The sequence below is a fragment of the Aricia agestis genome, chromosome Z (genome assembly GCF_905147365.1).
Source record: "Aricia agestis chromosome Z, ilAriAges1.1, whole genome shotgun sequence".
NCBI classification, from domain to species: domain Eukaryota; kingdom Metazoa; phylum Arthropoda; class Insecta; order Lepidoptera; family Lycaenidae; genus Aricia; species Aricia agestis.
This window is the reverse complement of record NC_056428.1, coordinates 26,023,640-26,051,153: the sequence shown is the minus strand read 5'-3', so window position 1 is coordinate 26,051,153 and position 27,514 is coordinate 26,023,640. Positions and strand designations below refer to the sequence as shown.

General features: G+C 36.2%; 1 protein-coding gene across 1 annotated transcript in view; it reads left to right on the top strand.

The window, feature by feature from the left end:
• The window catches only part of LOC121738994 (discoidin domain-containing receptor 2-like), a 148,739-nt gene that overhangs the window by 76,268 nt on the left and 44,957 nt on the right, over positions 1-27,514 (top strand). Inside the window, exon 3 of the mRNA XM_042131295.1 lies at positions 6,885-6,990. Coding sequence (XP_041987229.1) covers positions 6,885-6,990 — 106 coding nt within the window. The remainder of the gene's footprint in view (positions 1-6,884; positions 6,991-27,514) is intronic.

Below are 27,514 nucleotides of genomic sequence, written 5' to 3'. Positions count from 1 at the left end.
AAAACTTTTGGATTTATTTAGAACAAAAACAATTTTCAACAAAAAATATTTATGTGATTAATTTTGGTTTGTCACTTCAAAAAGTTAGCGGTCCCTAGCGTCCTGACCAATAGATATAGCTACAGATTAACAAATATTTCACCGTTTGAAAAGTAAAATGCGAACTCTCATTTTTAACGCTGACTGTACAAATGAGTAATGACTAAGTAACCCTTCGTAAATTATAATATTACATGTCTGATAAAAATTCCGAGCGTATTTTTTCGCGTCGCTTTTGCACCCCCAACTTTTCAATTTTAACAGCAACACTTGAAATGGCTCGCCTTTTTTTGATTGCAACTTTCCTTATTTACTTAACTGTTTACTACGTTATAGTTTTACTGAATAGTGAATATAAAATATGTTTAATTTTTTTATTGTGTGTGTGTGGCTTTTTCAAGCTTAGGTATATATTACCAATAAAATACCCATATCACTGTTGAATGGATTTGCAAAAGGACAGTATGTATCTACTAATTTTAGTTTAAAATAATTTATTAACGAAATCATATTACTTTAAATATTAATAAAGGGCATTGGGTAACTTTGTATGGACCTGTGGCGTCATTTTTTTTCCAGCGGCCAGGGATAAAACCATAACTATTTTGTAGCACTACATTAAAGAAACATATATTAGTAATAAAAATTGTTCTTAGTAATATCGGAGCTGAGCTACGATTATTTTAGTATATTTATTTTTGCATCTTATGTTCACAAAATCAATAGTAATTAACGTTACTTTATGCAGCTATCCTTAACAAACATGCGTAGAAAGGATCTATTAATCTGTTGAATATATATTTCTCACTAACTATTGCCCACGACTTCGTCCGCGTCAAATATGAATAATTTTTCATACATATTTTCACACTGGGTGTGAAAATATGTATGAAACTCTCGTCCGACTAAAATATAGCCAGACTTGAGATTATATTTCATTAGTGGTTTTCAAAGGGCCGGATGTAATATTAGGCAATTGTAATTATTGTTTTTGTGTATTAATGTGTTGTGGGTAAAATGACTAGGGTATTGTTTCCATAATGAAATGTCGATTATTTCCACTATTTAGCGAATTTTGCAGTTTGCAAAGTAGTATGATGCCCGACGCCACCAGCTTTCGGCAGAATTTTCAGTCCAGCTTTTAATCTACTTCCCGACTCATTATAGAAGTACAGCTGCAGGAATGTTTTATAGAATACTAGCTGTCCCGGTGAACTTCGTGTCACTTTAAAACCCTTCCTGGACTTCTACGAATATTTTAAGACTAAAATCAGCCCAATCCGTTCAGCCGTTATCGAGTTTTAGCGCGACTAACACATTTGAAAGTCCATTTCTGTATATAAGATATACTTATGAGAAAATTAACTATTTACTTACACAAAAAATATAAAAAAATCAAAACGCCCTCTTTAAGAAATTCGAGAAAAAATGGATTTGCATTTTTTTGCAAAAGCAAAGTAAATAGTTAAAAACTCATTAAATGACGACGCGGCGCGTAGATTGTATGTTAAATTATTAAGTCTTCTCTAAAATGTACGAATAACTAAAATTAAAAATAAATGATGAGATGAATAATTAATTAATAATAATAAATAATAAAAAACAATTGTTCTTATACAGGTTGTATCTACAGGTTGTAACATATAAGTGATAATACTTTAGTTAGGGTATACATTATGCGTCTCTTGTATAAAGTTCACTCTGAAAAGAGCAGGTCTGAAAGACCAATGAAAGTTCAAAAAAATGTTTTTGTGATTTACGCGCCCTGGCGTAAATCACAAAAACATTTTTGTGATTTACGCCAGTGAAAAAAAAATCTCTTTCAGCGCTACTACTTTCACAGTAAATTTTAATACACGGGACTCATACACAGTACACACACTAAAGTATTATCACTTAGTATTGTTATACCCTGTATACTAATATTATTAAGTATAAGTTGAAGTGTTTGTGTGTTTGAAAGTGCTAATCTCAGGAACTGCTTGTTCGATTTGAAAAAATATTTTTGTGTTGGATATTCCATTTATCGAGGAAGGCTTTAAGCTAATCAACAACGCCGTTTTATTGTATTTTCCTAAATATTCATGTTATGATTGAATTTACGTTTAGTTGAAAATACGAACTTAAAATGCCAAATATCTCGGCCCCGATATAGTTTAGCTATATCGTCGCTGCGCGTGCGATACCGCATGTGAGCAGGTGGTAAATACCGCGTATCTGCTTTTTGATGATTTTACAGGAGGAAGAAAAAACTGAATATCTCAGCTATTTTGACTCCTATTACCGACTAAACTTAACAGCTAGTTCTTTGTACTTTGTATTAAGCAATCACAAAATAAGTAGGCTTAATATTAAAGATACGTGGTTTTGAAATCAAACAATTTAGTAAAAGGTTGTATTTTTTATTAGAAAAATCAAATCTTTTATATTTTATTACACTGTAACTTAGCAAAAATATGACGTGTTAATTACCAAAATCATTTAACAATATTATCTATTCTTAATTTTAATTGATATCCCAATTTTTCATAGATTTTTTACTTTATCTGACAGAGATCATAATAATCATTTAAAATAAAAAAATATATATTGATTTAGTATATAAGTACATACTGAAGCCCTGCTCTTCCATGGACCTGAAGAAAGGACTCCCACCCGCAGCACTTGTTATCAGAGGGTCGAAGGTGAAAATGAGTCCGACGCTTAAATGTAGGAACCACAGCAGCTATACTCTCCAGAGTATAGCCGCCAGAATCCAGTCTGTCGGAGCTTAACTCTGTACGGTGGTTCAATATGGGCAGATTCCGTCACTAATTTCGTAGTAAGGCGCCCGCCTTAGCCGGGGGGCAGCTACTCTTAACAATGTAGCGGTGAGGGTTACCAGTAGGTGCTGTACGGTCTCCTAGGCGGCAGCTACTGCCCTAGCGCGAGATCCATCGTGGTAGCTGGTTACGAAGATCTTCGCCAAGTTGCTCATCCTCGTTCCAGAGAGGACGTCGCGTCCTGCAGTGGGAGTTCCGGAGTTAAAGGCAAGGAAAGCAGCCTCGAGGCATACGATCGTTGGGCCATAGAGTAACGAAGATAATGAGCTATTCTCTGTTCCGCATCGTGAGTGTGGAGGCGTCATTATGCGAACCTCCAAATTTCCATGGAATTGGGGCTCCGGGTAAGGCTGGAAACCTACCCGGCTTAGCTGGTCCTGACGCCAAAGGGAACTCTACAATTTACTGAAGCATTCCCTAACTTTGGTAATTGGTGGTAGTCTGCTCCCTTTTAGAGAAGACCGTCCGGCCGTGGAGGGAGCCCTGTGTTTGACAAATCCAGAACATCCCTCCGTATACGGCTAAAGGAAAATCGGTGAGGCTGGAACCTACCCAGCTTCACTAGTCCCGACGCCGCAAGGAACTCTTTAATTTGCCGAAGCGTTCCCTTACTTTGATGGTAGTCTGCTCCCTTTTGGAGAAGACCGTCCGGTCGTGAAGGAAGCCCTGTGTTTGACAAATCCAGAACATCCCTCCGTATACGGCTGAAGGCAAATCGCATGTGGTTGTAGTGAGTAGGTTTAGCACTACTAGTCACCCATATCCCCGAGGTGCTTTAGTTTAACTGAGTTACTTACCCCAACTTGGTGATCATATTTTGTCGTGGCGATTGGTTGCCACCTGTATTTTTAAGGTGAAGATATAATGATCACATGTAACCTTCCTTGATTTCCAAAGCAATGGAAATTGTGGTAAATTAATTGAAACATTCTAGCATGAATACAATAGATATGAACAATATTAAACAATAATTAAAATATACTTACGTGGTGGTTTATCTCAGAAAAATAGTTATTTCTGGGAGCACTTACTACATATTTTCGATATATCTTTCTTTCCGCTGTGGTAAATACGCGGAATTGCTTCTAACTTCCGGCCGCCTACTGTTCCGCGGTATTGTTTCGATGGCAAAATGTACGTTTCTAATTGGATAATTTAAATTCTGTGAAGCCTAATATAAGTCAATATGCGTTTCGAATCGGCTGGCACAATATCTCAGTTTTGCGCATTTTGCTGTTACGCGGTATTTACCAACTGCTCATACGCGGTATCGCACGCGCAGCGACGATATGCCCCCCATAATAAAGTTTACTCCCCTTGATATGCTCTCTCATAATATGCCGGTTTGGTGAGTGGCCGCGAGATTTGAAAATGACGCCAATATTACCCAAACCCCTTTTGTACAAATTTAATCCGGTTCGAGACTTTAAAATAATAATAATAATATTCACACCACACACCACGTCAGTCTGACGCTTCACACCACGTCAGTCTGGCCCCGTGCTAAGTACCTAAAGGACTTGTGTTACAGGTACCAGACAACGGAAATATGTTTAATACTTTTATACTATGCATATTATATTTAAGATTTTTATTATATCATACACATACACATATTTAATACACATCCAGACCCGGGAACATTGAAAACTTTTTGTTCCGTCGGCGGGATTCGTGAGCTACCAACGCGCTCACCACTGAGCCACAGAGGTCGTCAAAAAGCCTGGACTATCTGCCACAATATTTTGAATTCTATAGAAAACACAAATACTGTTTCGCGATTGAAAGAATAACTACGCTCTATAAAAATATAGTTATTCATTTTAAACACGCCTTTAAGAACAACTTCATTTCAAAAGAGTTTTTATTTACATTTTCAATTTCCACTGCGCGCCCGCCGCAGTCCGCTTTTTATTTAAATTTACAAAATATTTTCATCCGCAATTCTAACGCAATAATTAAATATCTTTGTGATAACGCCTAGCCTATTAACGTTTTTGTAAATTATGAAAATGGAAAAAATATTTTTCGCAATGACAACTCCATTTAATTCTTCCATCTATTTTTTTGAAAGACTTCCCTTCTCGGATCTTGAAGGATCTTATCGCGACGTTAAAAATATAACTGGCGCCGCGTCGGTTTGAATTTCAATTATGCCTTTTAAAAAAAACCGCGGCGATTGTGACAAATTCACGAATATTCGTGGCCGGAATACGTGGACGTACTGTTTGATCAGTAGGTCATAGACACTGGGCTTTTAGTCAACTTGATTTCGGTAATTTTGATGGAGATATTACCTTAAACGTATGGGATTTGACGTGACGCATCGCAATTCGCAGGAGTCACTGATACTGACGCGGACGTGGTAATACGGGCGCTCGTGTTATTTAAAGTCCCATACATTTATTATTATCTTAGCTATAGAATAAAAAGTAAAATCTGCGACACTTGACTTGACACTACAATTTTTTACCAACATAAAAACCGATGTACTCGAGGTAACCGAGGTTATAAAATGGCGAACAAGTGAAAGATGTCTTCTTAAAGTTTATCTCAAGGTGGGTGAAAATTGATACCCGCACAACTAATCTGTCCTCGTGAGTTGAGATGCAACCTCATTTGGGCGCACAACACTGCATATCTCATACTGATTAAATCCCCCTACAACGATAGGAGACACCGCGTGGGGATACGCACAGGAAGTACTGTACCGCATCGTGACGCCGCGCCGCTTAGATCACTGATTAGAATCCATTGTTCCTTTTATAAATGCATTTACGTGAACAGTGTTATTAACCTCTATGCCGAGGACGTAAGGTGCACATTCAGAAGCACCAAGTTAGAAAAAGTCGGATGCAAACTGCACCACGTTCGTCACTTTTCGTTTTTGGCGTTAATTATTCAACTTCCTCTGGTTAAAAACATCGAAAAGACTTTGAGTCGAGTGAGTCCTCAATTCTGGTACTTCGATTCGGTTCCAGTTTAACATCTACCATGATTTGTTCCTTTTAGTATTTGGGTTCTTATCAAGCTATTTAGTTTATATTGTCTGCGCTACTTTCTTTATAAAACGTAAAACAAAGGAATGTGTCTTCAGGAATATGCATATTATTTTTATATGTATAATGTTGTCTCATATATTAGTTTAAAAGTAATGATACTGCCACCGACAAATCAGTTCTAACTTGCATATAATTTCCATGTCCTACTTCTTTAACCATCGGCTCATTTTGGTACTGCCAACACTGGAACAATTTTCATTCTGAAAAATAAAATAAGCAGCGCGTACATAACCTCCATAGGAGGGAGGCCAATTCCCCAACAATAGCATAATTTTGTATTGTGAAGAACACAAAAGAATAATACTTTAGTTTTTAGTACATGCGCGGCGTGAATTATTGTGGAACACCATATCAGTACCATACGCTCCAAGTTATATAGATAATGATTGCCTTCATGTAATCGGTGATATTATACTCGGCCCTATAGCTGAGATTCATAAAATATTTATGTAATCGTCAGTTTTTAGGTCAACGGAAATGATTCAAGTTTGAAAAAAAACTTTTCTTACGATATGACTTTTCTGTAGTTGATTGTTGAAGGGAAATTTTTAACATAAAAATAATTGAAAATTATTTATTACAGAGTCGAAGCAACGGAAATTAGATACCTCCTGTAATACCTGACTTACTGGGGTGTTTGTTTCCAAATTACCCAAATATTCCTTAAAAATATTTTAAATATTCGCTACTCTACCTGGATGGAAAACCAAGAATTATGCTTGGAGAAAATGTCTTGTCGGCCATTTTTCTTGTGCTAGCTTTATGTATACATACCGCCTGCCTGGATATTTTGCTTAAATTAAATACAAGTCTAAAGCTTAGAAGAAAGACTGTACTGCCTAGGTTTTATATCTTCAACCAATTAATGATTGAATTACCCAACTGCAGATATACATATTAACCAATTCGTACTACTACTACCCGTGCGAACAAATCAACTAATGAGAGTCGCTTGTTTCAGCGCAATGCATCGCGCCGCTCGGCATGGAGAGTGGTATGATACCGGACCGAGATCTTACCGCGAGCTCGTCCTTCGACGACGGCAACGTGGGACCTCAGAACGGACGGTAAGTCGAGGTAGGGGGATATCAGAACTGACGGAAAGTAGAGATAGAGATTGTGGGACCGCTAAATGGACGGTCAGTCAAACGGAAGGGGCGGTAAGTAAGGTAAGGAGATATGAGGACAAGAGAACGGCCGGTAAGTCGAGGCAGTTAGTGAGACCACAAAAACCATGGTCAATCAAGACCATAAAGTTAATATACCTAGCGGAATAGAGCAACAATCTCGAGCTGTCAAACGAAACCAAAATTGGTTTTCATTTGTGTGAAAAATATGTGTACCTATACACTTACACAAGCATGATTGAACTTGAATTCTATGAGATTAAATTGTCAACGTGCGGCATGTGCCGACTGGACGTCAAAAAAAGAATGCTGCTGTCATGTACCACACATCTCTTTTTATCACGCAGTGTTACTGATAGTGACATCTCTCTTGCTCAGGCCTTTGTTTCTCTATTCCGCTAGATATATTAACTTTATGGTCAAGACATAACAGATGGTAAGTCAAGACAGCGATTGTTGAACCACAGAGCAGATGTTAAGACGACGCGAGATAACCACAGAAGGGGCGGTTATAAAGCCTCAGTTTTTCGATTCTATTTTCTTCTCCACTTTGAGTATAATTTCGAGAAAAATAAGGATTCTGTTTAAATGCTTGAGGACAAAACGATACTTTACCACATTTATACCCATTAGGAACCTTTATTAAAACTATTAAATGTCAAGCACTTACTTTGAAAATTGTTATTGGAAATTCTATTTCAACTAAATGTGACAGTACTTTGGCACCACGTTCGTCGCTATATTCCATCTTATGGTGCCTTCTCACGGCGCGTATTATCGCAAGCCGCGCCGCGCCCGCTCGAGCCACGCGCCGTGTGAAGGGGTGGCTCGGGCTGGCTCGAGCAGGCGCGTTTAATATCACGCGCCAGCTCGAGCCACGCGCCCGAAGAAAGTGGTGGCGTGGCACAGTGTATTTTTTGTCCAAAAAATTGGCCATGCCTTTTTTTTGGACACACAATTGAACCTAATTTACATATTTCTTAAACAAGTTTTTAAAGATTTATTTACGTTTTAGGTTTTTATTCTTAAATTTTTTATGAACGTATTTATAATTATTTGGATTTTATTTTTATACAGAATTGTTACTTAAATGTACTAGAATTCGTGTAAAAAAAATTAGATCCAAATAATAAAGGGCACCGAAGTTAGAAACTTCTAAAGTTTTCTATGGTAACTATGGTTTTAGGGTTATCAATATTTCTATACCAAATTTTTGATTCATTTAAACTTTTTTTTTAAATTTCTGACTAATGTCTAATACTTAAACAGAAGGTTAGAGAAACTACATTGAGTCATTAAAGTGATTGGATAAATCAAGAAATATTTTATTAATGCCGTGAAATATTTTTGAGCAGAAACAAACCAAAACGGCTACTTTTCAAAACTTATTAATCGTAACTTAACGTGACTTATTATTCTAGTAGTAAGACCCGATTAGTAAGTTTTAATTATAATGCAACGCGAAAGCTTAAAACGGTTACTTTTATTTAAGTTTTTAAATATAAAAATACTTCAGTAAAGCAATATGCTAAATTACAAAAGCTTTGCAGTTTTCATATTAATTTGAATCCTACAATATATACTAACTTGGATTTTTTTAACAAATCAAAACTTTTCTAATGTACACATGGTGAGACATTTAAAATCTTTTATAATTATATTTCCGGTATAAAATGGTCTCATATAGATTTAAGTATAACCGGAAATTTATTGTTTAATAGGTAGCCGGTGTAGACCAGGTGCCTTACTCCCGATTCCCGAAACTGATATCGATTTCGATTTGCGATTTCAACGGTTTTTTGACACTTTAGCTATATAAACTATGTATAAAAAATGTCAAATAAACCGTTGAAATCGAAAATCGAAATCGATATCAGTTTCGGGAGTAAGGCCACAGGTTCGGTTTCGGATTTTATTCTGGTCCTAAAACGTCACGTGAACCGGGTGTCACCGGGTTCCAATTAAAAAAATGAACATTTTGAATAATTTTATTGGGTAACGTATTATAACAAGTAAAATATTAGGTATTTACAACGACACCTGATAATAATTTGTAAGTATAGAAAATATTAAAAATTACCTATCAGACTTTCATTGGACTAAAAATAAATCTTTAGTATTAAAAAAATAAGTGTCTGTTTGTGATACTAAACGATCAAATTAAGGTCCAGAGAAATTGAATGTCACGCGAGCGAAGCCGCGCGCAACAGCTAAAAAAAAAAGGTAATTGAATAAAACTATGTTTTCACTTGAAATTCCTGAAATAATACTCTACCACACATACAGTTTTTACTTGTGCCGCCAAGCAGCGGCATCTGTTATCAAAATAAAGGAATTAAACTTAATATAATAAAATTAGCAGCATAGATTGAAATGCAACCTAGTTGCCTAGTGAATAAAGTTGCATTTCATTAAAATTTACTTATTTAACGTATTGACTTAGAGCAAAATGATATCTATTATCGTGTTAATAAAGATTAAATTTACTTGAATGTTTGTCAGCGTGGCGCGGCTTGTGATATAACGCGCCGTGAGAAGGGGTGGCTCGTGCTCGCCTGTGGCTCGTGCTCGCCTGTGGCTCGTGCTCGCCTGTGGCTCGTGCTCGCACGTAATAGCTGGCTCGGCGCGGCGCGGCTTGTGATATCACACGCCGTGAGAAGCCAGCCTTAGAACTAACAAATAGGCATATGGTATTATTATTAGTAATAATAATTTAAGACTACGGTCTTCTAGCTATTAGTAATACTATAATCAAGAACTTTGTGGTTACATTCAAACAAGTGTCTGATGCGAGATGTGACTTACTGTCTAATATTAATCATGCAACAAATAGGGCCTGTTTCACCACTTCCTGATAAGGTGCCGGATAGGCTTATTTGACAGATTCTCCATACTTGATCTGTCAAGTTAAGTGGTGGATAGACTTATCAGGAAGTGGTGAAACAGGCCCTTAATATAGTATACGAGGTATATCGAGGCAAAGTGTTACCACCTAAAGTGACCCACTGTTAAGCTTGGAACATCTTAAGTTAGATTTGTCGTCTTGGCACTTCGACATAATATTTTGGTTTCCATGAATCTTAACAAAAATGGCTTTGCTTGTTTTTAATCTTGAAACTTAAAGTGAACCTTTTCTATTTAAATCTGATTGATTTCTCGACAATGGCTGTGTTATGTAATTTATAAAGTTATGTTATGACTAATAATTAAATTCGGATTTTAAAGTAGAAATAATGAGTTCCAATAAAAACTCGTTTTTTCATATACTGTTCGTTATAGCCTATCCTTACTTCTAAAACGTAAGTGAATAATAAACAATTGGTTTTTAAATTGAGTGGTCACGAAAAGGTTACGTCTTAGATTAAAAATTCCGTGAAAAAGAGTTTTGTTAAAGTGTTTGAAAAAAAAATGAAATTGAATAGGAACACGATCGATTGAAAACAAGCACGCGATATCGATAGTTTAACATTTTTATATTTTATACAACGCGGTTGAAACTTGTAGTACAAGAGACCGTTAACGACAAATAGCTTTGTTTCAGAAATTCTTAGGTTTGACTGCAAATCTACAAATTTGTATAACTTTGAATTGTGGAAAAAGATAAAAACAGACTTTTTGTTTTGATAATATTACCAGTAAATAACTGAATCTTAAGTTAGCAATGAAGAAGAAGAAGAAAATAAATATGTAGGTTTGTTAAAAGAAAAAATCCTTTGTTGGCTCCTAGACTAGATATTTACGTGAAAATTGTATTCTGCTTTTCCAGCGCGGCGCAAAGTTTGAGTAGGGAAATGTATAATATTATCGGCATTTCTAATATATTTTATATCAGTTGCTTCACACGTTCATAAAATTGAACATTTAAGTATACCGTTCTGAATTTAAAAACCGTCTTGTGTGCTTGTTAGACTACACGTGGACAAGGTTTTTTCGGGTTCCGTAGCCAAATGCCAAAAAACCGAACCCTTATAGATTCGTTATGTCTGTCTGTCTGTCCGTCCGTATGTCACAGACACTTTTCTCCGAAACTATAAGAGATATACTATTGAAACTCGGTAAGTAGATGTAGTCTGTGAACGTCATTAAGATTTTAATACAAAATAGAAAAAATATTAAAAATTTTAGGGTAGGTACAACTGAAACAAAAAAATATTTTTTCATCTAACTTGTTCGTATGGGGCATTTATGGATAGGTCTTTAAAAATCATATTGAGGTTTCTAAGATCATTTTTTTCTAACCTGAATAGTTTGCGAGAGAGACTCTTCCAAAGTGGTAAAATGTGTGTCCCCCCCTCTCTAACTTCTAAAGTGTATGATATGTCTAAAAAAATATATGATGTACATTACTATAAAAACTATCAACGAAAATTGGTTTGAGAACGAGATCTATCAAGTATTTTTTTTATACCTCTTAAATGGTAAACCTTAAATTAACTTTCATTAAATCAACTGAGATATAAAAATAAATCAAAAACCTTTTAATTTTATAAAAATAAACCTTATTGCTGCTGCGGAACCCTTAATGGTCGAGTCCAACTCGCACTTGGCCGGTTTCTAAATAAGTCAGCGTACAGCGTAGCGTCGCGTCTAGGAGACGGGAAACTAAAAAGGTGCAAAATATTTATAAAACACTAGATAACCGCGCCAAAACTCGTTTATCCGTACCGTATCCGAACCGTACATTTTTCCGGGATAAAATGTATTCTATGTTCATTCCCGGGTAAAGTATCCGCAATCCAAATTTCAGCAAAATAACTTCAGCGATTTCGGTTTGAAGAGATACTTTCACATTTATAAAATTAGTATGGATCCATAGGTACTACAAGTGAAGCTAATAAAAGCGTGTTAAAACCTTAAAAAGGCCTAATAAACGGGTACGTACCTTTTACGGCTATGGATTTCACCCCTGGAATCTATAAAGCATGATTACCAAGTTATTTAGAAGTCCCCAGCCACAGCAATACTTGGCCACTGGGTATCCCCTATGTAATACATTACTTCGACTCTCGACATACTGTCTAGTAAACACCGCCGAAAAAGCAGATCTTTATGTACAAAGTTGGAAAGTATAAAAGTTTGTGAAATATTTGATCCTGATAGGAGAAGACGCTGAAATATTGTAGTGCAGTTTTTAAAATGCTTCGTTATAACTATGAACGTCCACTTAAGGACTAACCCTAAAGTGTCAATTTTATAATTCATTTTTATACTTGAAAATAATCCCCGAATTGTTTCATTTTCTAAAATAGATACTAGATTATATTTCCGAGAATTCGATCTGAGCAAAAACACGATACCTTAAAATTTTCTCGATAGAAAAAAATCACAAAGATGCATCTAATTTTCACGAATTTTTCATTAATTGCCATAACCGTGCTTTGAACTAAGTTAATATTTTAACACATTGTATAAAATTCTATCATTGAAAGATCGACCTAGCGGATTTTTAAAATGTTGTATATTTATCGAGTTATTGAGAAAAAACTAATTTGGCGATGAATCCGCGTCGTTCTTTTTCACCTGGCATATGAAAGACGGGCGTGAGTGTGAAGAGAGAAGGACGATGTTTGATTTTTTGGGTTAATCGCCCTCTTAAAGGAAGTCTAAATTTTTACTCGCCAAGGATTGTAATAAATCGTTAAATTGTATCTATGTACTAAAATTATAAATCCGAAAGTGTGAAAGTGTTACGTCGTCAACCGATGAACCGAATTTGATTAAAAGTAAGCAGATATTTTGAGTCCCGGGAACGAACATAGGATCTTTTTTATCCCGGAAAATGTACGGTTCCCGCGCGATAAACGAGTTTTGGCGCAACGGAGTTGCGAGCGTCTAGCATAAATTGCATGAATAAAACCCGGCGCGCAGTTCACAACGGACCCAGAGTTGTATGAGTTTATATTATCTTTGGAAATTCAAGTGTCCAGCTATCAGGATACATGAGTCTGGTGACAGGCAGACGGACAGCGGATTTGTAATATTTACGACCTCGGAGGTGGCCCGTAGACGTTATATGTCTTTGGAGCGGTACCACAGTCCACAGTATATATATTAGTAGTACGTGGTACTGAGACTAAATATCTTCTAAATATCTTGTAAGGGCAGAGTAACTATGAAGGGATTGTTGCAATTAATTTTAAATATAAAGATCATTACAAGTAATTGCTGTATCGTTTTTATATTGTCTAGTATTAACCACACAATAAAATACAATGGAATATCATTTTCTCAAGTTACAAATGTTGTTATAATTTAAGACTTAGAACAAGAGTTATTATTTAGGGTTCCGTACCCAAAGGGTAAAAACGGGACCATATTACTAAGACTTCGTTGTCTGTCCGTCTGTCTGTCTCCAGGCTGTATCTCAAGAACCGCTACAGCTAGACTTCTTAAATTTTCATAGATTGTGTATATCTGTTGCCACTATAATAACAAATATTAAAAATAAAATAAATATTAAAGAGGGGCTCCCATACAACAAACGTGATTTTTTGGCCGTTTTTGCTCGGTAACAATAATAAGTACAGGTAGGCACTTGAAATTTTCACAAAAACCTTAGTTATATGTGTACTTTAATAGTTCATAATAATAATTAAATAAAATAAAAAATTAAGGGGGGCTCCCATACAAAAAACACAATTTTTGGCCTATTTTTGCTCTATAACGGTACGGGGAGTTCAACTCGCACTTGGCCGATTTTTTATTCTTACTTTATGTTACCATCAATCATCAACATAATACAGGGTGTTACAAAATTAAGTGATAATACTTTATTTAGGGTATGTACATTGGGTCCCCTATATAGAGTTCGCTGTGAAAGTAGAAGCGTTGAAAGAGTAACTTATTTTTTGTCTTTGTATGGAAAGCATACTAATCGTAAATAAAATTTACTCTTTCAGCGCTGCTACTTTCACAGTGAACTAACTAACTCTATATAGGTAACAGAAACAGATACATCCTAAAGTAATTATCACTTAGTTTTGTTACATTTTGTCATATAACCTCCACTTTTTTGGAATTCGATTAATCAATCAAGTTAGGTATTTACTATTTAGATCGAAATTAATTAAAATTGAGTATAAGATGATTTACAGGTATTAAATATTAATCGCTCTAGGCCGAGTTGACTAATGCTGTGGCTTTAGCGATAACATTATTGTAATTAAATTGATACAAAGAATACGGTTTAAAGTTATTCCACCTGTAACATAACCTCTATTCCCACGAAATAAGCATTATTAATTTAATACTTAAATAACGCGCTGGCTTGTGTTTGATGAAAGTTAGCGTATTGCGAAAACAATAATTGAAGACGTAAGCGAATGAAGTGGATAACTAATGATTTTGAAAATCTTTTTGCATAAACTACGACTTTAGGACCTAAAAAAATCGGCCAAGTGCGAGTCGGATCGCGCACGTAGGGTTCCGTACAGTTATAGAGCGAAAGTAGGTAAAAAATTGTGTTGTTTGTGTGGGATCCCCCCTTAAATATTTATTTTATTTTAATATTATAGTGCAGAATAATTTCTATCAACAGGATCATATTATATCCCAATGAATACCATCTAGGCGTGTCCTTTTGGATGAGGCCGTCAATATGAGTTCAAACATGAAACCTCCACTTTGGGTTCATAATATGAAGCTCGGCTCTTACAAAATCCAGGTGATGCTGCAGCAGCAGCATGCAAAAATTTATTGGTTATCTACATCTTACTAGTTGTCGCAATTAAAATCAGCCCAAACACGAAACCATTGCTCTAAGTTGGTGAGGAGTCGGGTATCCTATTGATCACCAGGTGATGCTGCAGCACCAGGTGAACTTTCCATTAATGTGTAAATATTTATAAATGTCACGAACTAGAACGCAATAAAGCCCACCAAACGACTGCAAGTTGCTAATCGGCCCTTCACGAACCAGATGAACCGCGATTTTTCAGCACGAAGCAGGCTGATCATGATGAACTATAGCTAAGAACACTCTCAATTAAGTCAGCTTTCAAATAAAAACAAACTAAGATCAAAATCGGTCCACCCGTTTTGATTTTACGATGCCACGGACAGATACACAGACAAACAGACAGACGTCAAACTTATAACACCCCTCTTTTTTGTCGGGGGTTAAAAACGCAAAGGATGGATGGGTGGCGAATTATATCAAAAAATTATAAGAGGAAAAATGAGGGCTTTTATAAACCGACTTCCAAAAAACGAGGAGGTTATGTTGTAAAATGTTAGTTATCCCTATTCACTCTTCAATTGTGCGGTTGGTTGATACAAAGCGCAATATGATTAATTGAGCTTCGATAACATTTGGCTCGCTTTGTAGGTTAATTTGACAAGATGTGAATTATTTGTATGTTTGAACTGTGAGTGCGACACGCGTCCTACTTTGCAAATGTATAATATATTCAAACGTATATAGCACTATGTATAATGATAAATTGACATCGTAAACTTATTTTTTAACACGATAGTAATAAGCCTTTTAAAGAAATAAAAAAACCGGCCAAATGCGCGTCGGACCACACGCAATATAGAGTTCCGTAGTACCGCTAGTTTTTGAAAATTTTTCTATGGTTAATGAATGTACATTTGTAAGGCTGCATTCACATTAAGTCGCGAGTAGTGCGGCAGCCGCACTACTCGCGACTTAATGTGAAGGCAGCCTTACGTGTTTTACACTACTAAAAACATCATCTCAGTATGTCTCAGTTACTTTCAAAGGAACGAAAAGTTCCTTTATACTTCGCTGCATACATTTTTTTTAGTTGATCGACTATTACTCAATAACTTATGACTCAATAACTTATGAAGTCTTCTTAGCTGTGATAGTTTTCCTTTTAAATTCAGCATATTTTCTACTCCCGTGAAACAACCGTTTAGCTGGTAGAAGGGGGGGGGGGGGGACCCGGCACTCTAAAGATTTTTTCCACTTTAAAACTTAATATTTCACAAATGGATCTCTAATCAGAGAATGGTCATTGAATACCCATAATATTTTTAAAAGACCTATCCAACGACATCCTACACGATGGGGTGGACGCGAAAAAAGAAAGTCATCCACACAGTGTTTATTTACATTATAACTAATATGCATTTTATTTCATTTTTGAGAGTTTATTCACGTTCAAAACTATGCATAACCAAGTTTATTACCGAGGGACATCTGCGGTTTGAGCCTACTACGATCTTTTTTTATCTAGAAATACTTATCTTAAAATTTGGAAATATGCTAATGAAAAGTGTCTACAAATTTTCCTGAAAATTCCCGAGTAAATCGTCGAAAGCATATCATTGCGGTCCCAAATAAACCGAAATAGTACATTGGAGTAGCGATATTTCAAACATTAATAGAAAATAGATCATTCATAGTTAGCTATGCGGACAGGAATTGGTTCGACTGCAAAAAGCAATCCGTATTGATATGGAGCGCCATACCAGGTTCATCCATCAATTGCTTAAGGAATTTTGGTAAGTATGTTATGCTGAAAATATGGTATGCTATCATGTTATCCCATATCCATATTATATGTACCTATGTACGGCACAAAAACAATATAGCGTCGTTATACACACGACTGTCGCATGGGAATACGCAGGAAAACGCATTTGACATAAAATCGGCCAAGTACGAGTCGGAATCGTTCACGAAGGGTTCCGTACCATTAAACCCAAAATTTTCGATTTTACAATTCATTTTTATACTTGAAAATACGCCCCGAATTGTGTCATTTTCTAAAATTAGATACTTCGTTATATTTCCAAGAATTCGATCTGAGCAAAAATACGATATCTTAAGATTTTCTCGATAGAAAAAAATCACAAAGTTGCATCTAATTTTCACGAATTTTTCATTTATTGGCATAACCGTGCATTGAACTAAGTTAATATTTTAACACATTGTATAAAATTCTATCATTGAGAGATCGACCTAGTTGATTTTTGAAATGTTGTATATTTATCGAGTTATTGAGAAAAAACTAATTTGGCGATGAATCCGCGTCGTCCTTTTTCACCTGGCATATGAAAGACGGCGTGAGTGTGAAGAGAGAAGGACGATGTTTGATTTTTTGGGTTAGTCACCCTCTTAAAGAGCAAAATTTGGCAAAAAATTATGTTTTTGTATGGGAGCACCCTTTAAGTTATTATTTTTTCAAGATTCAAGTGCCTATATTATGTTGCCATTATTGATATCGAGCAAAAGAGGCCAAAAATATCACGTTTGTTGTAAGGGAGCCCCCCCTAAATGTTAATTTTATTTTGTTTTTAGTATTTGTTGAGCGGTTATAGATATTATACACAATCTGTGAAAATTTCAGAAGGCTAGCTATAGCGGTTCTTGAGATACAGCCTGGAGACAGACAGACAGGCAGATAGACGTCGAAGTCTCAGTAATAGCTGGTCCCGTTTTCACCTAAAAATACAAAAGTAGTCGAAATTCAAAATGATGGAATTTCTAAGTGCTCATTTGGGCTTCAAATATTTAAGCGCGCTTATCTTAAGTTCTTGTTTCCTTGTGGTAACTTGGTTAAATAGAGAGTACCTGGATGACCGAGCTTTGCTCGGTATATAGCAAACACTCATTGACTTCGTGTTACTTAATAACGCCATCTGCTGGTCGTTAAAACAATTAGTTGCTAACAAAATAGTATTATTATTCGCCAATAGTTGTCAGGATGAGTCATATTTTTCAGTTTATCGATTATCGATAAAACACGAATAAAAAGACATTTTCTGAAAATGATTCCCAGTCACACCGTGCATCACGTACTTTAATGCCACTGTTTCCACTTTCCACTGTTCTCAAACATGGCGGCTCCATCGCAACGCCCCGGGCTAAGTTAATAATTGAAGTATCCAGAGAGTTAAAGAATAAGAGTTTTTAATAAAGCGAGTCCGCAGAGAATAGACGGAGTCGCTGGTGCCAGTGGCTGTAATATTAATGTTTCAAAGGCTATAGAACGGTGCACAATCGAGCGAGTAATTTTAGACCGAAATCGATCCTTTTGGATGAAGCCTCAATTGGGATATATTTGATATGCCTTTGGAGTATTGCACAAACGCGTTGCACGATGCATTAAATGAGGGTTTATATCGTCCTGTTAGTGTACATGTAACTTAATATTGTTGTATTCCGTATTGTCTGCTGTAACATGTTACAGACGCAATCTTGACCAGCGCGGCGGTCATAAGATCTGCGCATCATTCCGTTTAGACTCGGATTCGGAAACAACATAAGATTCATTTTTCGGCAGGAGTATAAGATAATAAAATATGTAAACTTGCTCTCACCCCAACCATGAAAGCAATAATACCCCAGTTCACATCAAAAATGTATTTTCCACAATTCACTCTCTAATATCTCTGCTACTGTATACAAATTGTACTTGAGTATCCGCTCAATAGTTTGGACGCTTTACGGTCAATACAGTACTGATTCCAGCGAACCGTTTAATACATCAAAAGCTTATTTCGGATCTCAATTTCGGTTGTATCTGTACGCTGCACAATTATTATTAAACCAACTAAATCGAGACCTTTCTAGAGACTCGGTTATTCGGAATTTAAGTAGATATTTTGTTGGAGAAAAACTAAGTAAGTATTCGTTTCGTAAAAAAAACTTTCTTTTAAAGTCGACGTGAGGTGAATTTGCTGACACGTAACTATTTATTTTAAGCTCAACTAGCTGGATTAAAATAGCACTATGATTTTAGGTTAATACCACAAAAGTGACGTATTTGGTCAGCATAATCGGTATGCCACGAGTTATGAAGATGTGACGCGGATATTACGGGGCATTTTCAGGAGCTTGGATTTCGGAATTTTCTATTAACCCGGGCATTTTGCACTCAGAGAGTATTATCATCAGCTACATGGTTTTAATTGCAGCAGAATGGCGTTAAACAACTGAAATAACAAAAGAGCTTGGAAATGGCGTTTGGAATTAATAATATTAAAATAGTGCAAATAAGTTTTTTTTCAACTAATGAGTGGCTCCAAAACAGATTTAGAACCTAACCTAACCTAACCTTTGAATCTTCAGTGCTTTATATGGAAGCTTCTCTGGGGTATACTAAACATCCCCTATCTTAATCTGAAAGATCCGATGACATTTCAATATTCAAAAAAAAAAATTTTAACCGACCACATGAGAAATCTGATTTCTATACCATGATAACTAAACATTTATGTCGGCAGCCTATACAAGCTTAATCTGACACGCTCGAGCTTGTCCCGAAATCCCCTCTTCCCCTCCCCAACTATGGTGTCTGAGAGTGCAGAGAAGCCTTTAGAGAGAGTTCTAAAGGCCTATCTCCACGCGTGTCCTGAGCATAAAGTTAATATACCTAGCGGAATAGAAAAAAAATGTCGAGCTGTCAAACGAAACCGAAATTGGTTTCATCTATGTGTAAAAATATGTGAACGTATACTTTACACAAGCATGATTGTGCGGCACGTGCCGACTGGACGTCAAAAAAGAGTGCTGCTGTCATGTATCACACGTCTCTTTTTACCACGCAGTGTTACTGATAGTGACATCTCTTTTGCTCAGGCCTTTGTTTCTCTATTCCGCTAGTATATTAACTTTATGGTCCTGAGTCCTGACCAACCATGATTGCGAAGCTGTTTATAGCATGCACAATCACCGTCAATCATAGACCAATATCTCTGCAGATTCGTAAACGTTTGTATTGGTTTCATGACCCAGAGTGTAGAGGCCGCATAATATAACATCAATTTCTGAACAATTAATTAATTAAAAACTTTCTGTAACACAGCGTCGGTATTTATTTTAACACTTAATTTGTTCGTGGTATTGAGTTGAGACAATTAGGGTGATTAAAATAAAACCGGCCAAGTGCGTGTCGGGCCACGCGCACTATAGGGTTCCGTACCGTAGTACCACTAGTTTTTGATATTTTTTGTATGCTCAATTAATGTAAATTTATAACGTGCTTTACACTACTAACAACATCATCTCGGACGTTCAAAGGAATTTGAACGAATAGTTTATAGTAGTGTCCGACCGAATGTTCGGTTTCGTATTCGGTTGAGTTTCGGTAAAAACCCGAGTTTCGGTTTAGTTTCGTTTTCGGCGGCAAACTTGCCGAAACTACGACCGAAACCGAATGTGCATTCGGGAGTTTCCGCGCTGTTATCGGTCATGTTCGGCGCGTAGAATGAGTAAATGAATCCGATCAGAGCCAATGTAGAGATTCGCTCGCTTGTTTGTTTGCTGTTCGTTTTGTTTTGTTGTGGTGGCGAGTTTTCGAGTGATTTATTTTGAAGTTGTTAAGTTTTATCTCGTTTTATGTCGTTATAACATAAGAGCGGGTAGTAAACATAAAAAAAAAATAATATGACTGATAAAAGTATAATCAAGTTCTAACCTATAAATTTTTATTTGGTTATGCTATACGTAAACAAACATTAGTTTGGTAGTTAGTAATGACTATAGTGCATTTCATGGTGACAATATTATGGATTCAGAGTTTCAAAGTTTATTTTAGTATTTATCACCAAGGTATCCAAGTGGCAAGTACAGTAGATACTAACTTACCTACTACCAATTTTGTTTTGAGAAATTATTAAGGTAAAAGACCCGACTATGGGACGGGTTATGTAGATGTCCTGAATATTGCGAGTAATTAAAAGAAATCTAGACTATAAATCCTCCTTTTTCTTTTTTAATACATAATTTGATACCTTTTAGAGTATAAAGAGAAATCTATGTGATTTAAAGAGTGACTGATTATAATAACGTTTTCTTTATTTTTCCCTCAAAATATGAGCCTTGTAAAGAAGTTTCGGTCTCGGGTTCGGTTTCGGCCGAAATACACACTGCTGTCGAAATTTGTTTTCGGTTTCGGTTTCGGTCGTAAAACTAGTTTCGGTCGGACACTAGTTTCTAGATATACTTCGCCGAATACATATTTTTTATGTGGTCGAGTATAACTCAAATACTTATGAAGTCTTCTTAGCCATATATATATAGATAGTTTTCCTTTTAAATTCAACAAATTTTCTTACTCCCTTGAATTTTTTCACATTTCCAGAAGCAACCGTTTAGCTGGTAGAAAGGACACTGGACTCTAACATTTTTTTCCACTTTAAAACTTAATATTTCACAAACGGGTCCCTAAATCGGAAAATGATCTATGATTACCTATAATATTTTTAAAAAACCTATCCAACGACACCCCACACAATGGGGTGGATGTGAAAAAAAAATATTCATCCACGTTTGATGTGTAGGGAAGGTACCATAAAATATATTTTTAAGATTTCACGTACCATTTTGTCGGCATCATTAATATGTCCATTCATGCCAAATTATAGCTTTGTAGGTCCTATAGTATCTGAGCAAAACCGCGGACAGACAGACGGACGGACAGACAGACGGACGGACAGACCGAAACTATAAGGGTTACTTGTTGACTACGGAACCCTAAATACAGGTTTCTCGTTACTTAAGAATTCAGGTGACCGAGAGGTTACAATAATTATTATCCTACAAGGATGAGAAGGCAATTTTTCGTGTACTTTTTCCACTATATTAAGATATTATTACAACGTTTAAGAAATTACACTAATTGTGTAATTATATCTTAATATAGTGCAAAAAGTGCACGAAAAATTGTGTTTTATTAGTGTTATCAAAATGCAAAAGTCAGCTGTTGATATCAATACCGTTTTTCTGTTTGATAGTGTCCATACTTCCGTAAAGCTGTATGGATTATTCTATCAGAATCAGGATACTTAGCCTAAAAGTAAACGTAAATTTAGTCAAATTAAGGTGATCGCACATTGTGAACGCGCCGCATTTTAAAATTAGTTGTATGCAATGATATTATTATGAAACCTCAGACATTCACCCGCACAGTACGCGCTGCATTTAGTACACGAAATGCGGTGCTTGCGGCGCGTACGCTTTTGATAAATGTGCGATCACCTTTAATGACAACACCTTCATATCACAATTCGATATCGTTGCTCTATCATTACCCTAACGAATGCCAATCCCTTTGAAATGTAGACGTTTGAAGGTGATAGTGTTGTACATATGTTATGAATTGTAATTAAATAGGAACAGTGCCGCCTGTCACGGCGAAGCGCGTTAACTATTCAAGCGACTATCGCGAGTCGCGACACTTCGAAATTATATTGCTTGTTCTTTAATAGAGCTTTCATTTTTTTTTATATATTTGCATGACAACTTCAGCCTTAGCAGAGTAGACAGAATTATAGAGTATGCCGGCTTAGAACTGATGTTTAAATTTTTAAATTTGACGTAGAGAAGTCTAGGTATAGGGGTTCTTGAGATACAACCTGGAGACAGACGGACAACAACGGCAACAGGTAGGCACTTGATATTTTCACAAAAGCCCTAATTATATGTGTACTTCAATAATCAATAATAAATAATAATATTAAAAAAAATAAAGATTTAAGCGGGCTCCTATAAGTACAAAAAACATAATTTTTGGCCTATTTTTGTTCTTGAACGGTACGGAACCCTTCGTGCGCGAGTCCGACTCGCACTTGGCCGATTTTATTACCCTTTGGGTACGGAACCCTAAAAACGAACTCTTTCTTACAAGTTCGTGATCTTCTTCGCCTATATTTGTCCATCACGTGCCAACGTGGAGAGGCTCCATAAGAAAGTGTAAAATGTGGTAAACGTGACCATACATAATCTAACACCTGAATTATCCGAAAGCCCGGTGGGATTGCGGAACTGACGTGGTGAGAAGTGAGACGAATTGCCATATGTTCAAACTAAACCGTTACTAATACTGGCAGTTGTTAACACACGCTTATCAATGATTTATTGCTGGGGTCTGATGGGCAATGGTCATAGTGAGTAGTGGACTATGGACTGTGATAGTTAAATGCCTTGTGTCAAATTGCAGTTGATAATGCACACCGCAATTTTTGGGGACGGTGGTCGGCTTCATTGAAACCCGGTCAGCTACGCAGGAGGATTTCATAGTGGCCAATTATGTGCGCAGTACAAAAAAAAAGGCCAAGTGCGAGTTCTCTAATTACAAATAAAATTGAGTATTTCGTGAATATTTCAAATGCCTATGTATTGCCGTCGCGTTATTGATATCGAGCAAAAAAATCACGTTTGTTGTATGGCATAAATCTTCTTTTAAGCTTAGGCCAAACCTACGCGACCAGGCGACTGCGAAGCGGAGCGTCAAGTTGTCAAATGTGTTTTTGTATACAAAACACACATTTGACAACTTGACGCTCCGCTTCGCAGTCGCCTGGTCGCGTAGGTTTGGCCTAAGCTTTACTCTCATAAGTCATAACCGTGTTGGGGTTGGGACTTGGAACGGATGACCGACACGACTGGCGAGCGATCATAATCAGAAATTAATGATGATGGAGCCTATGGAGTTAGCCAGTCAAAAGCACTAAGTAGTGAGTAGATAAAATATAAGCTCTTAAAAATCCTCAAAAACCGTGCATTTGTGACGCGGCGCTTGCGCTTCTATATAATACTAGCTATCCCGGCAAACGTTTCTTTGCCATAGTTATAAAGTATTTCGCCCATATTATTATTTTATTGAAGTGACTAAATAAGTATGTCACCATGGCAACGTCTATCGCTATCCCGTCGCACAAACAATGGTCGCCGTCAGTCTCGAGTTGTAATAATTTACTATTATTTATTCGACAAATGCACTTATCAATATAAAAAGTACCCAGTAGCCGATTCTCAGACCCACTGAATATGCATATAAAATTTGGTTAAAATCAGTAAAGCCGTTTCGGAGGAGTACGCGGCCTAACATTTTGACACTAGAATTTTATATATAAGATTATGTCCCATATTCCCATGCATTTTTGATTCTATTGTTCTATTGTTACCACTAACGCTAGGAGTAAAGCAGAAGCTCCCAAACTTTTATTTTATTTTTAATCAATTATGCTCATGAATTCATCAATTTAAGACTTATCGTTAAAATTCGATTTGAATTCATCAGTTAATTTGTGTATGAATGTAATTTCTGAGCATCTTCTACACACGGGCCTAAAATCATGAGCGAACTATAATTATTATTTGGTTTTTCATTCATTCGCAATTATCGCTACATAAACAAAGAGTTCATCTCTTGGTTTCAAAAAGTTTGAAACAAACAAAAGGGTACACGGGTAAAAACTAACGAGGCTAATTTAAATCGTATAACTTATGAATCACAAAACAATTTTTGTACAACAAACTTAAACGCAAACAATGAAATCTTTGAGGGAACTTACGACTCATTAAATATCTGGCCGAAACAATACGGAGATAAGGCACAGTTTTAATTTTAGAACAAACGCAATTTGGCGCTTATCGCGGCGCTATAAAGTGTATAATCGCGTACTGGGTGATTGGAATTTGATGGAATATGAATACAGATATCAATTACGGAGCCGCTCCTCGCATCATTGCTGGTGTAAACGGTCCACCGCGCGCCAATAACTCTTAATGACTTGCCATGTCGGCCTGATTGGCCCGGGACAGAAGTGACACATAAGTGAATGCACTAAACTAACTATTCTTAACTAAAGTCACTTTTAATCAGTGCCACTTCATTTGCTTGAACTGGATTTCAATTCTGTATAGCGCTTTCGAAAGCATGACAGGTTCGGAGCAGCCACCCAAACTTCGTTTAGTGTGAGGTAATACTTAAGTAAAGTATATTTAGTACTCGAACTTTGTTGGATTTTTAAATTCTGGTTAGCTGATATACAGACTAGATACATACTTGTATAGTATAACAATAAATACTTGTCTTGTATAAATTATTATTAATACATACAATTTAAATAAAGCTCCATGATACTGCTTACATTTGCCCTACCTAGCTAAAAATGTAGCTAGGACACATATTACTAAATAAATTACTGCGCAAGCTAAGGCAACGAAAATTTTATGACAACCAAAAGTACGTCTAGGTGTGCATATCGTGGGACCATTATTTTGGCTCAGTTATTCTTCCGTAGTATGGTATTTCGATGACTTGAGCAACTGTTTTGGCAATAACTTAAAACTGTACACCAGCAACTTCGGCGATATCGGCCAGCAATAATTCATACGTACAGATTAATCTCAACGGGAAACCAGGCCGCATGTGGTATTTATAAGTGAGGAAAAATATTTCATGCTGGAGTTCATACGGCTTTGTACTGGTCCGTTCTGTTGTCTTTGTGGATTAACAAGCGTTTTTAATCAGTGTTTTTTTAATATGGCCGCGTAATAAACTGCGAAATATCGCGATCGAAATTGCAAAAAGTCATTAAATGGTACCAGCTCTATCAAGTAGTACCATCTTTAATAGGCATGATGACTATATTTTTTTCTTATCTGTAATTGAAAGATACTCAAAAAATAGAAACATCGCTGAAAGAATGACTCTGATAGCTTAAAAATTCACCAAGATATGACAATTCAAAAATCTTATAAAAAAGACCTGCCCGAAACGCTCCATACAAAGTGCTACGAAAGTATGACGTCAGTCTTTCGTAGTTTGTACGCATCGGGAGACAACTTTGTTCGACAGGTATATTAAATATTGCGTTTATGAAAGTGGTTTCATAACAAAAGTTGCTTTTAATTGCATAAGTTGTCGAATTGTATACAAATATTAAGAAATTTAATTGAAAAAAAAAATCGACTTGAATATCAAACTTTGAATGCGCATAACAAAAAAATACAAATGCTATCAAGCTGAAATTTTGGGAACACTTATTTTTTACCGTGATTTCTTTATTTTATTAACAAAATTCGCTAATCTTTGACCTTGTCATCATCCCTATGTAAATAAGTCCATTGTAGAGAAATTCAACCGTTCAAAAGATATTTCGTTGCCGCAAAACATTTTAGCCTTCATAGAAAGCAAAAGCCACGTGAAGCCTTAAACAAGCCTTAAATATTTATGCTAAAGAAAATATTTTAATACATAAACAAAATAGTGCCAGATTCGAATACTGCATTCATATCACAGAGTGGCTGAGATGAGCAATACCAATCAGATTATTATAATTGTCGGTATATTAATGCCGAGTTAATTAAATTTCATATAGTCCGATTACAAGAGCTTAATATAGGTCCATTATAGTCCAAATTGGCTGCTTTATTTGTACAGTAAAATACATAATGTCCAAAACGTAGATACGTCAAATGTCGTGACCCAAAAGTAATGTGAGTAATTATAAAATTGACGTAAAAGTACGGCACGCGTGCCACTAATTTGCTATAATATTTCATGAATAGTCCTTGTTAATAAATTATTACTGCCGTTCCCTAGTTAATAATAACTGGACAAGCTCGAGTTGGAGTTTAGAAACGTGTTTAAAGTAATACTGATGCCTGTCCTCGTTGGTCTGCTGGCTGCAACCCGTCATCGATCATCATTCAGGTTTCGTAAAGAAGATGGAAGCTGAGAAATCACATTAATACTAAAATGCCAAAGTTCTCTTTTTATAATTTCCTATTGAGCTTTTATTCCCTTCATAGTGGGCGCTGTTGACGAAAAAATATAAAAGTGGTCCCTGACCAAGAAAATGTTGCGAGCCCTTGCTCTATAGCGAACAGAGACAATATATTCGTCTGCGGGGCTAAAATGGTCGCTTTGAAGAATCATGATATGAATCATAATATGATTCATTTTTCTAAAATCGCAAAATGCAACTCTGTTTGTAATTAATTTCTGTATTTTTGTACTGATTTGACATTTGTCAGTTTGACAGTTTTGACAATTGATTTGCTGAATTGATTGAGAGGAATTGCTAAATGTGACCATTTTAGCCCCGCTGAGATTTCTCGTGTAGAGTCTACACGTTGGTTATCGCTTGTATGCCATGTCCAACGTGACGAGAGACCTTAAGCTTCAAGCATTACATCACCCTTTAGGATTCGTATCTATTCAATTGTAATCTAAATTTTTAATGTTTCTCCGAAGACCTACGTTTTCAGGTCTTCTAAGAACGCGCGCGGAGCCCATACGAATGATGTTAGATACATTGACTAAAGTAAACGATTGAGTGAGCACCTCCGAGTTTGAGAGTCCCCTGGCCGATAAGCCGTAAGCCGGATTAGCACGTACACTAAACAGTAAGGTGCTTAAGTTAGCTAATGCAGCGGGATAAATATTTGCGCTTTACTAATGGAACAATTTTGAGCGAGAAGTTGGTGGTAGGTGTGCTTTGCGCTTCTCCTTAGTGTAATCTCTCACTGCCGCCATCTGAGACGAATAATAATTACTTAAGTCTAATTAAATGAAGATTTTGACATAAGCGCCATACATTATCTGTCAAAGTCTTCATTAAATTGAAAATAATCATCATTAAATGTATCGATGTTGTCAGCACACACTTTCGTATTTATAATATCAGTACGTATAAACTTTTCTCAAGTAAATGCCACATGGCAACATTAACAACGGTGGCAAAATAACAATAAAGT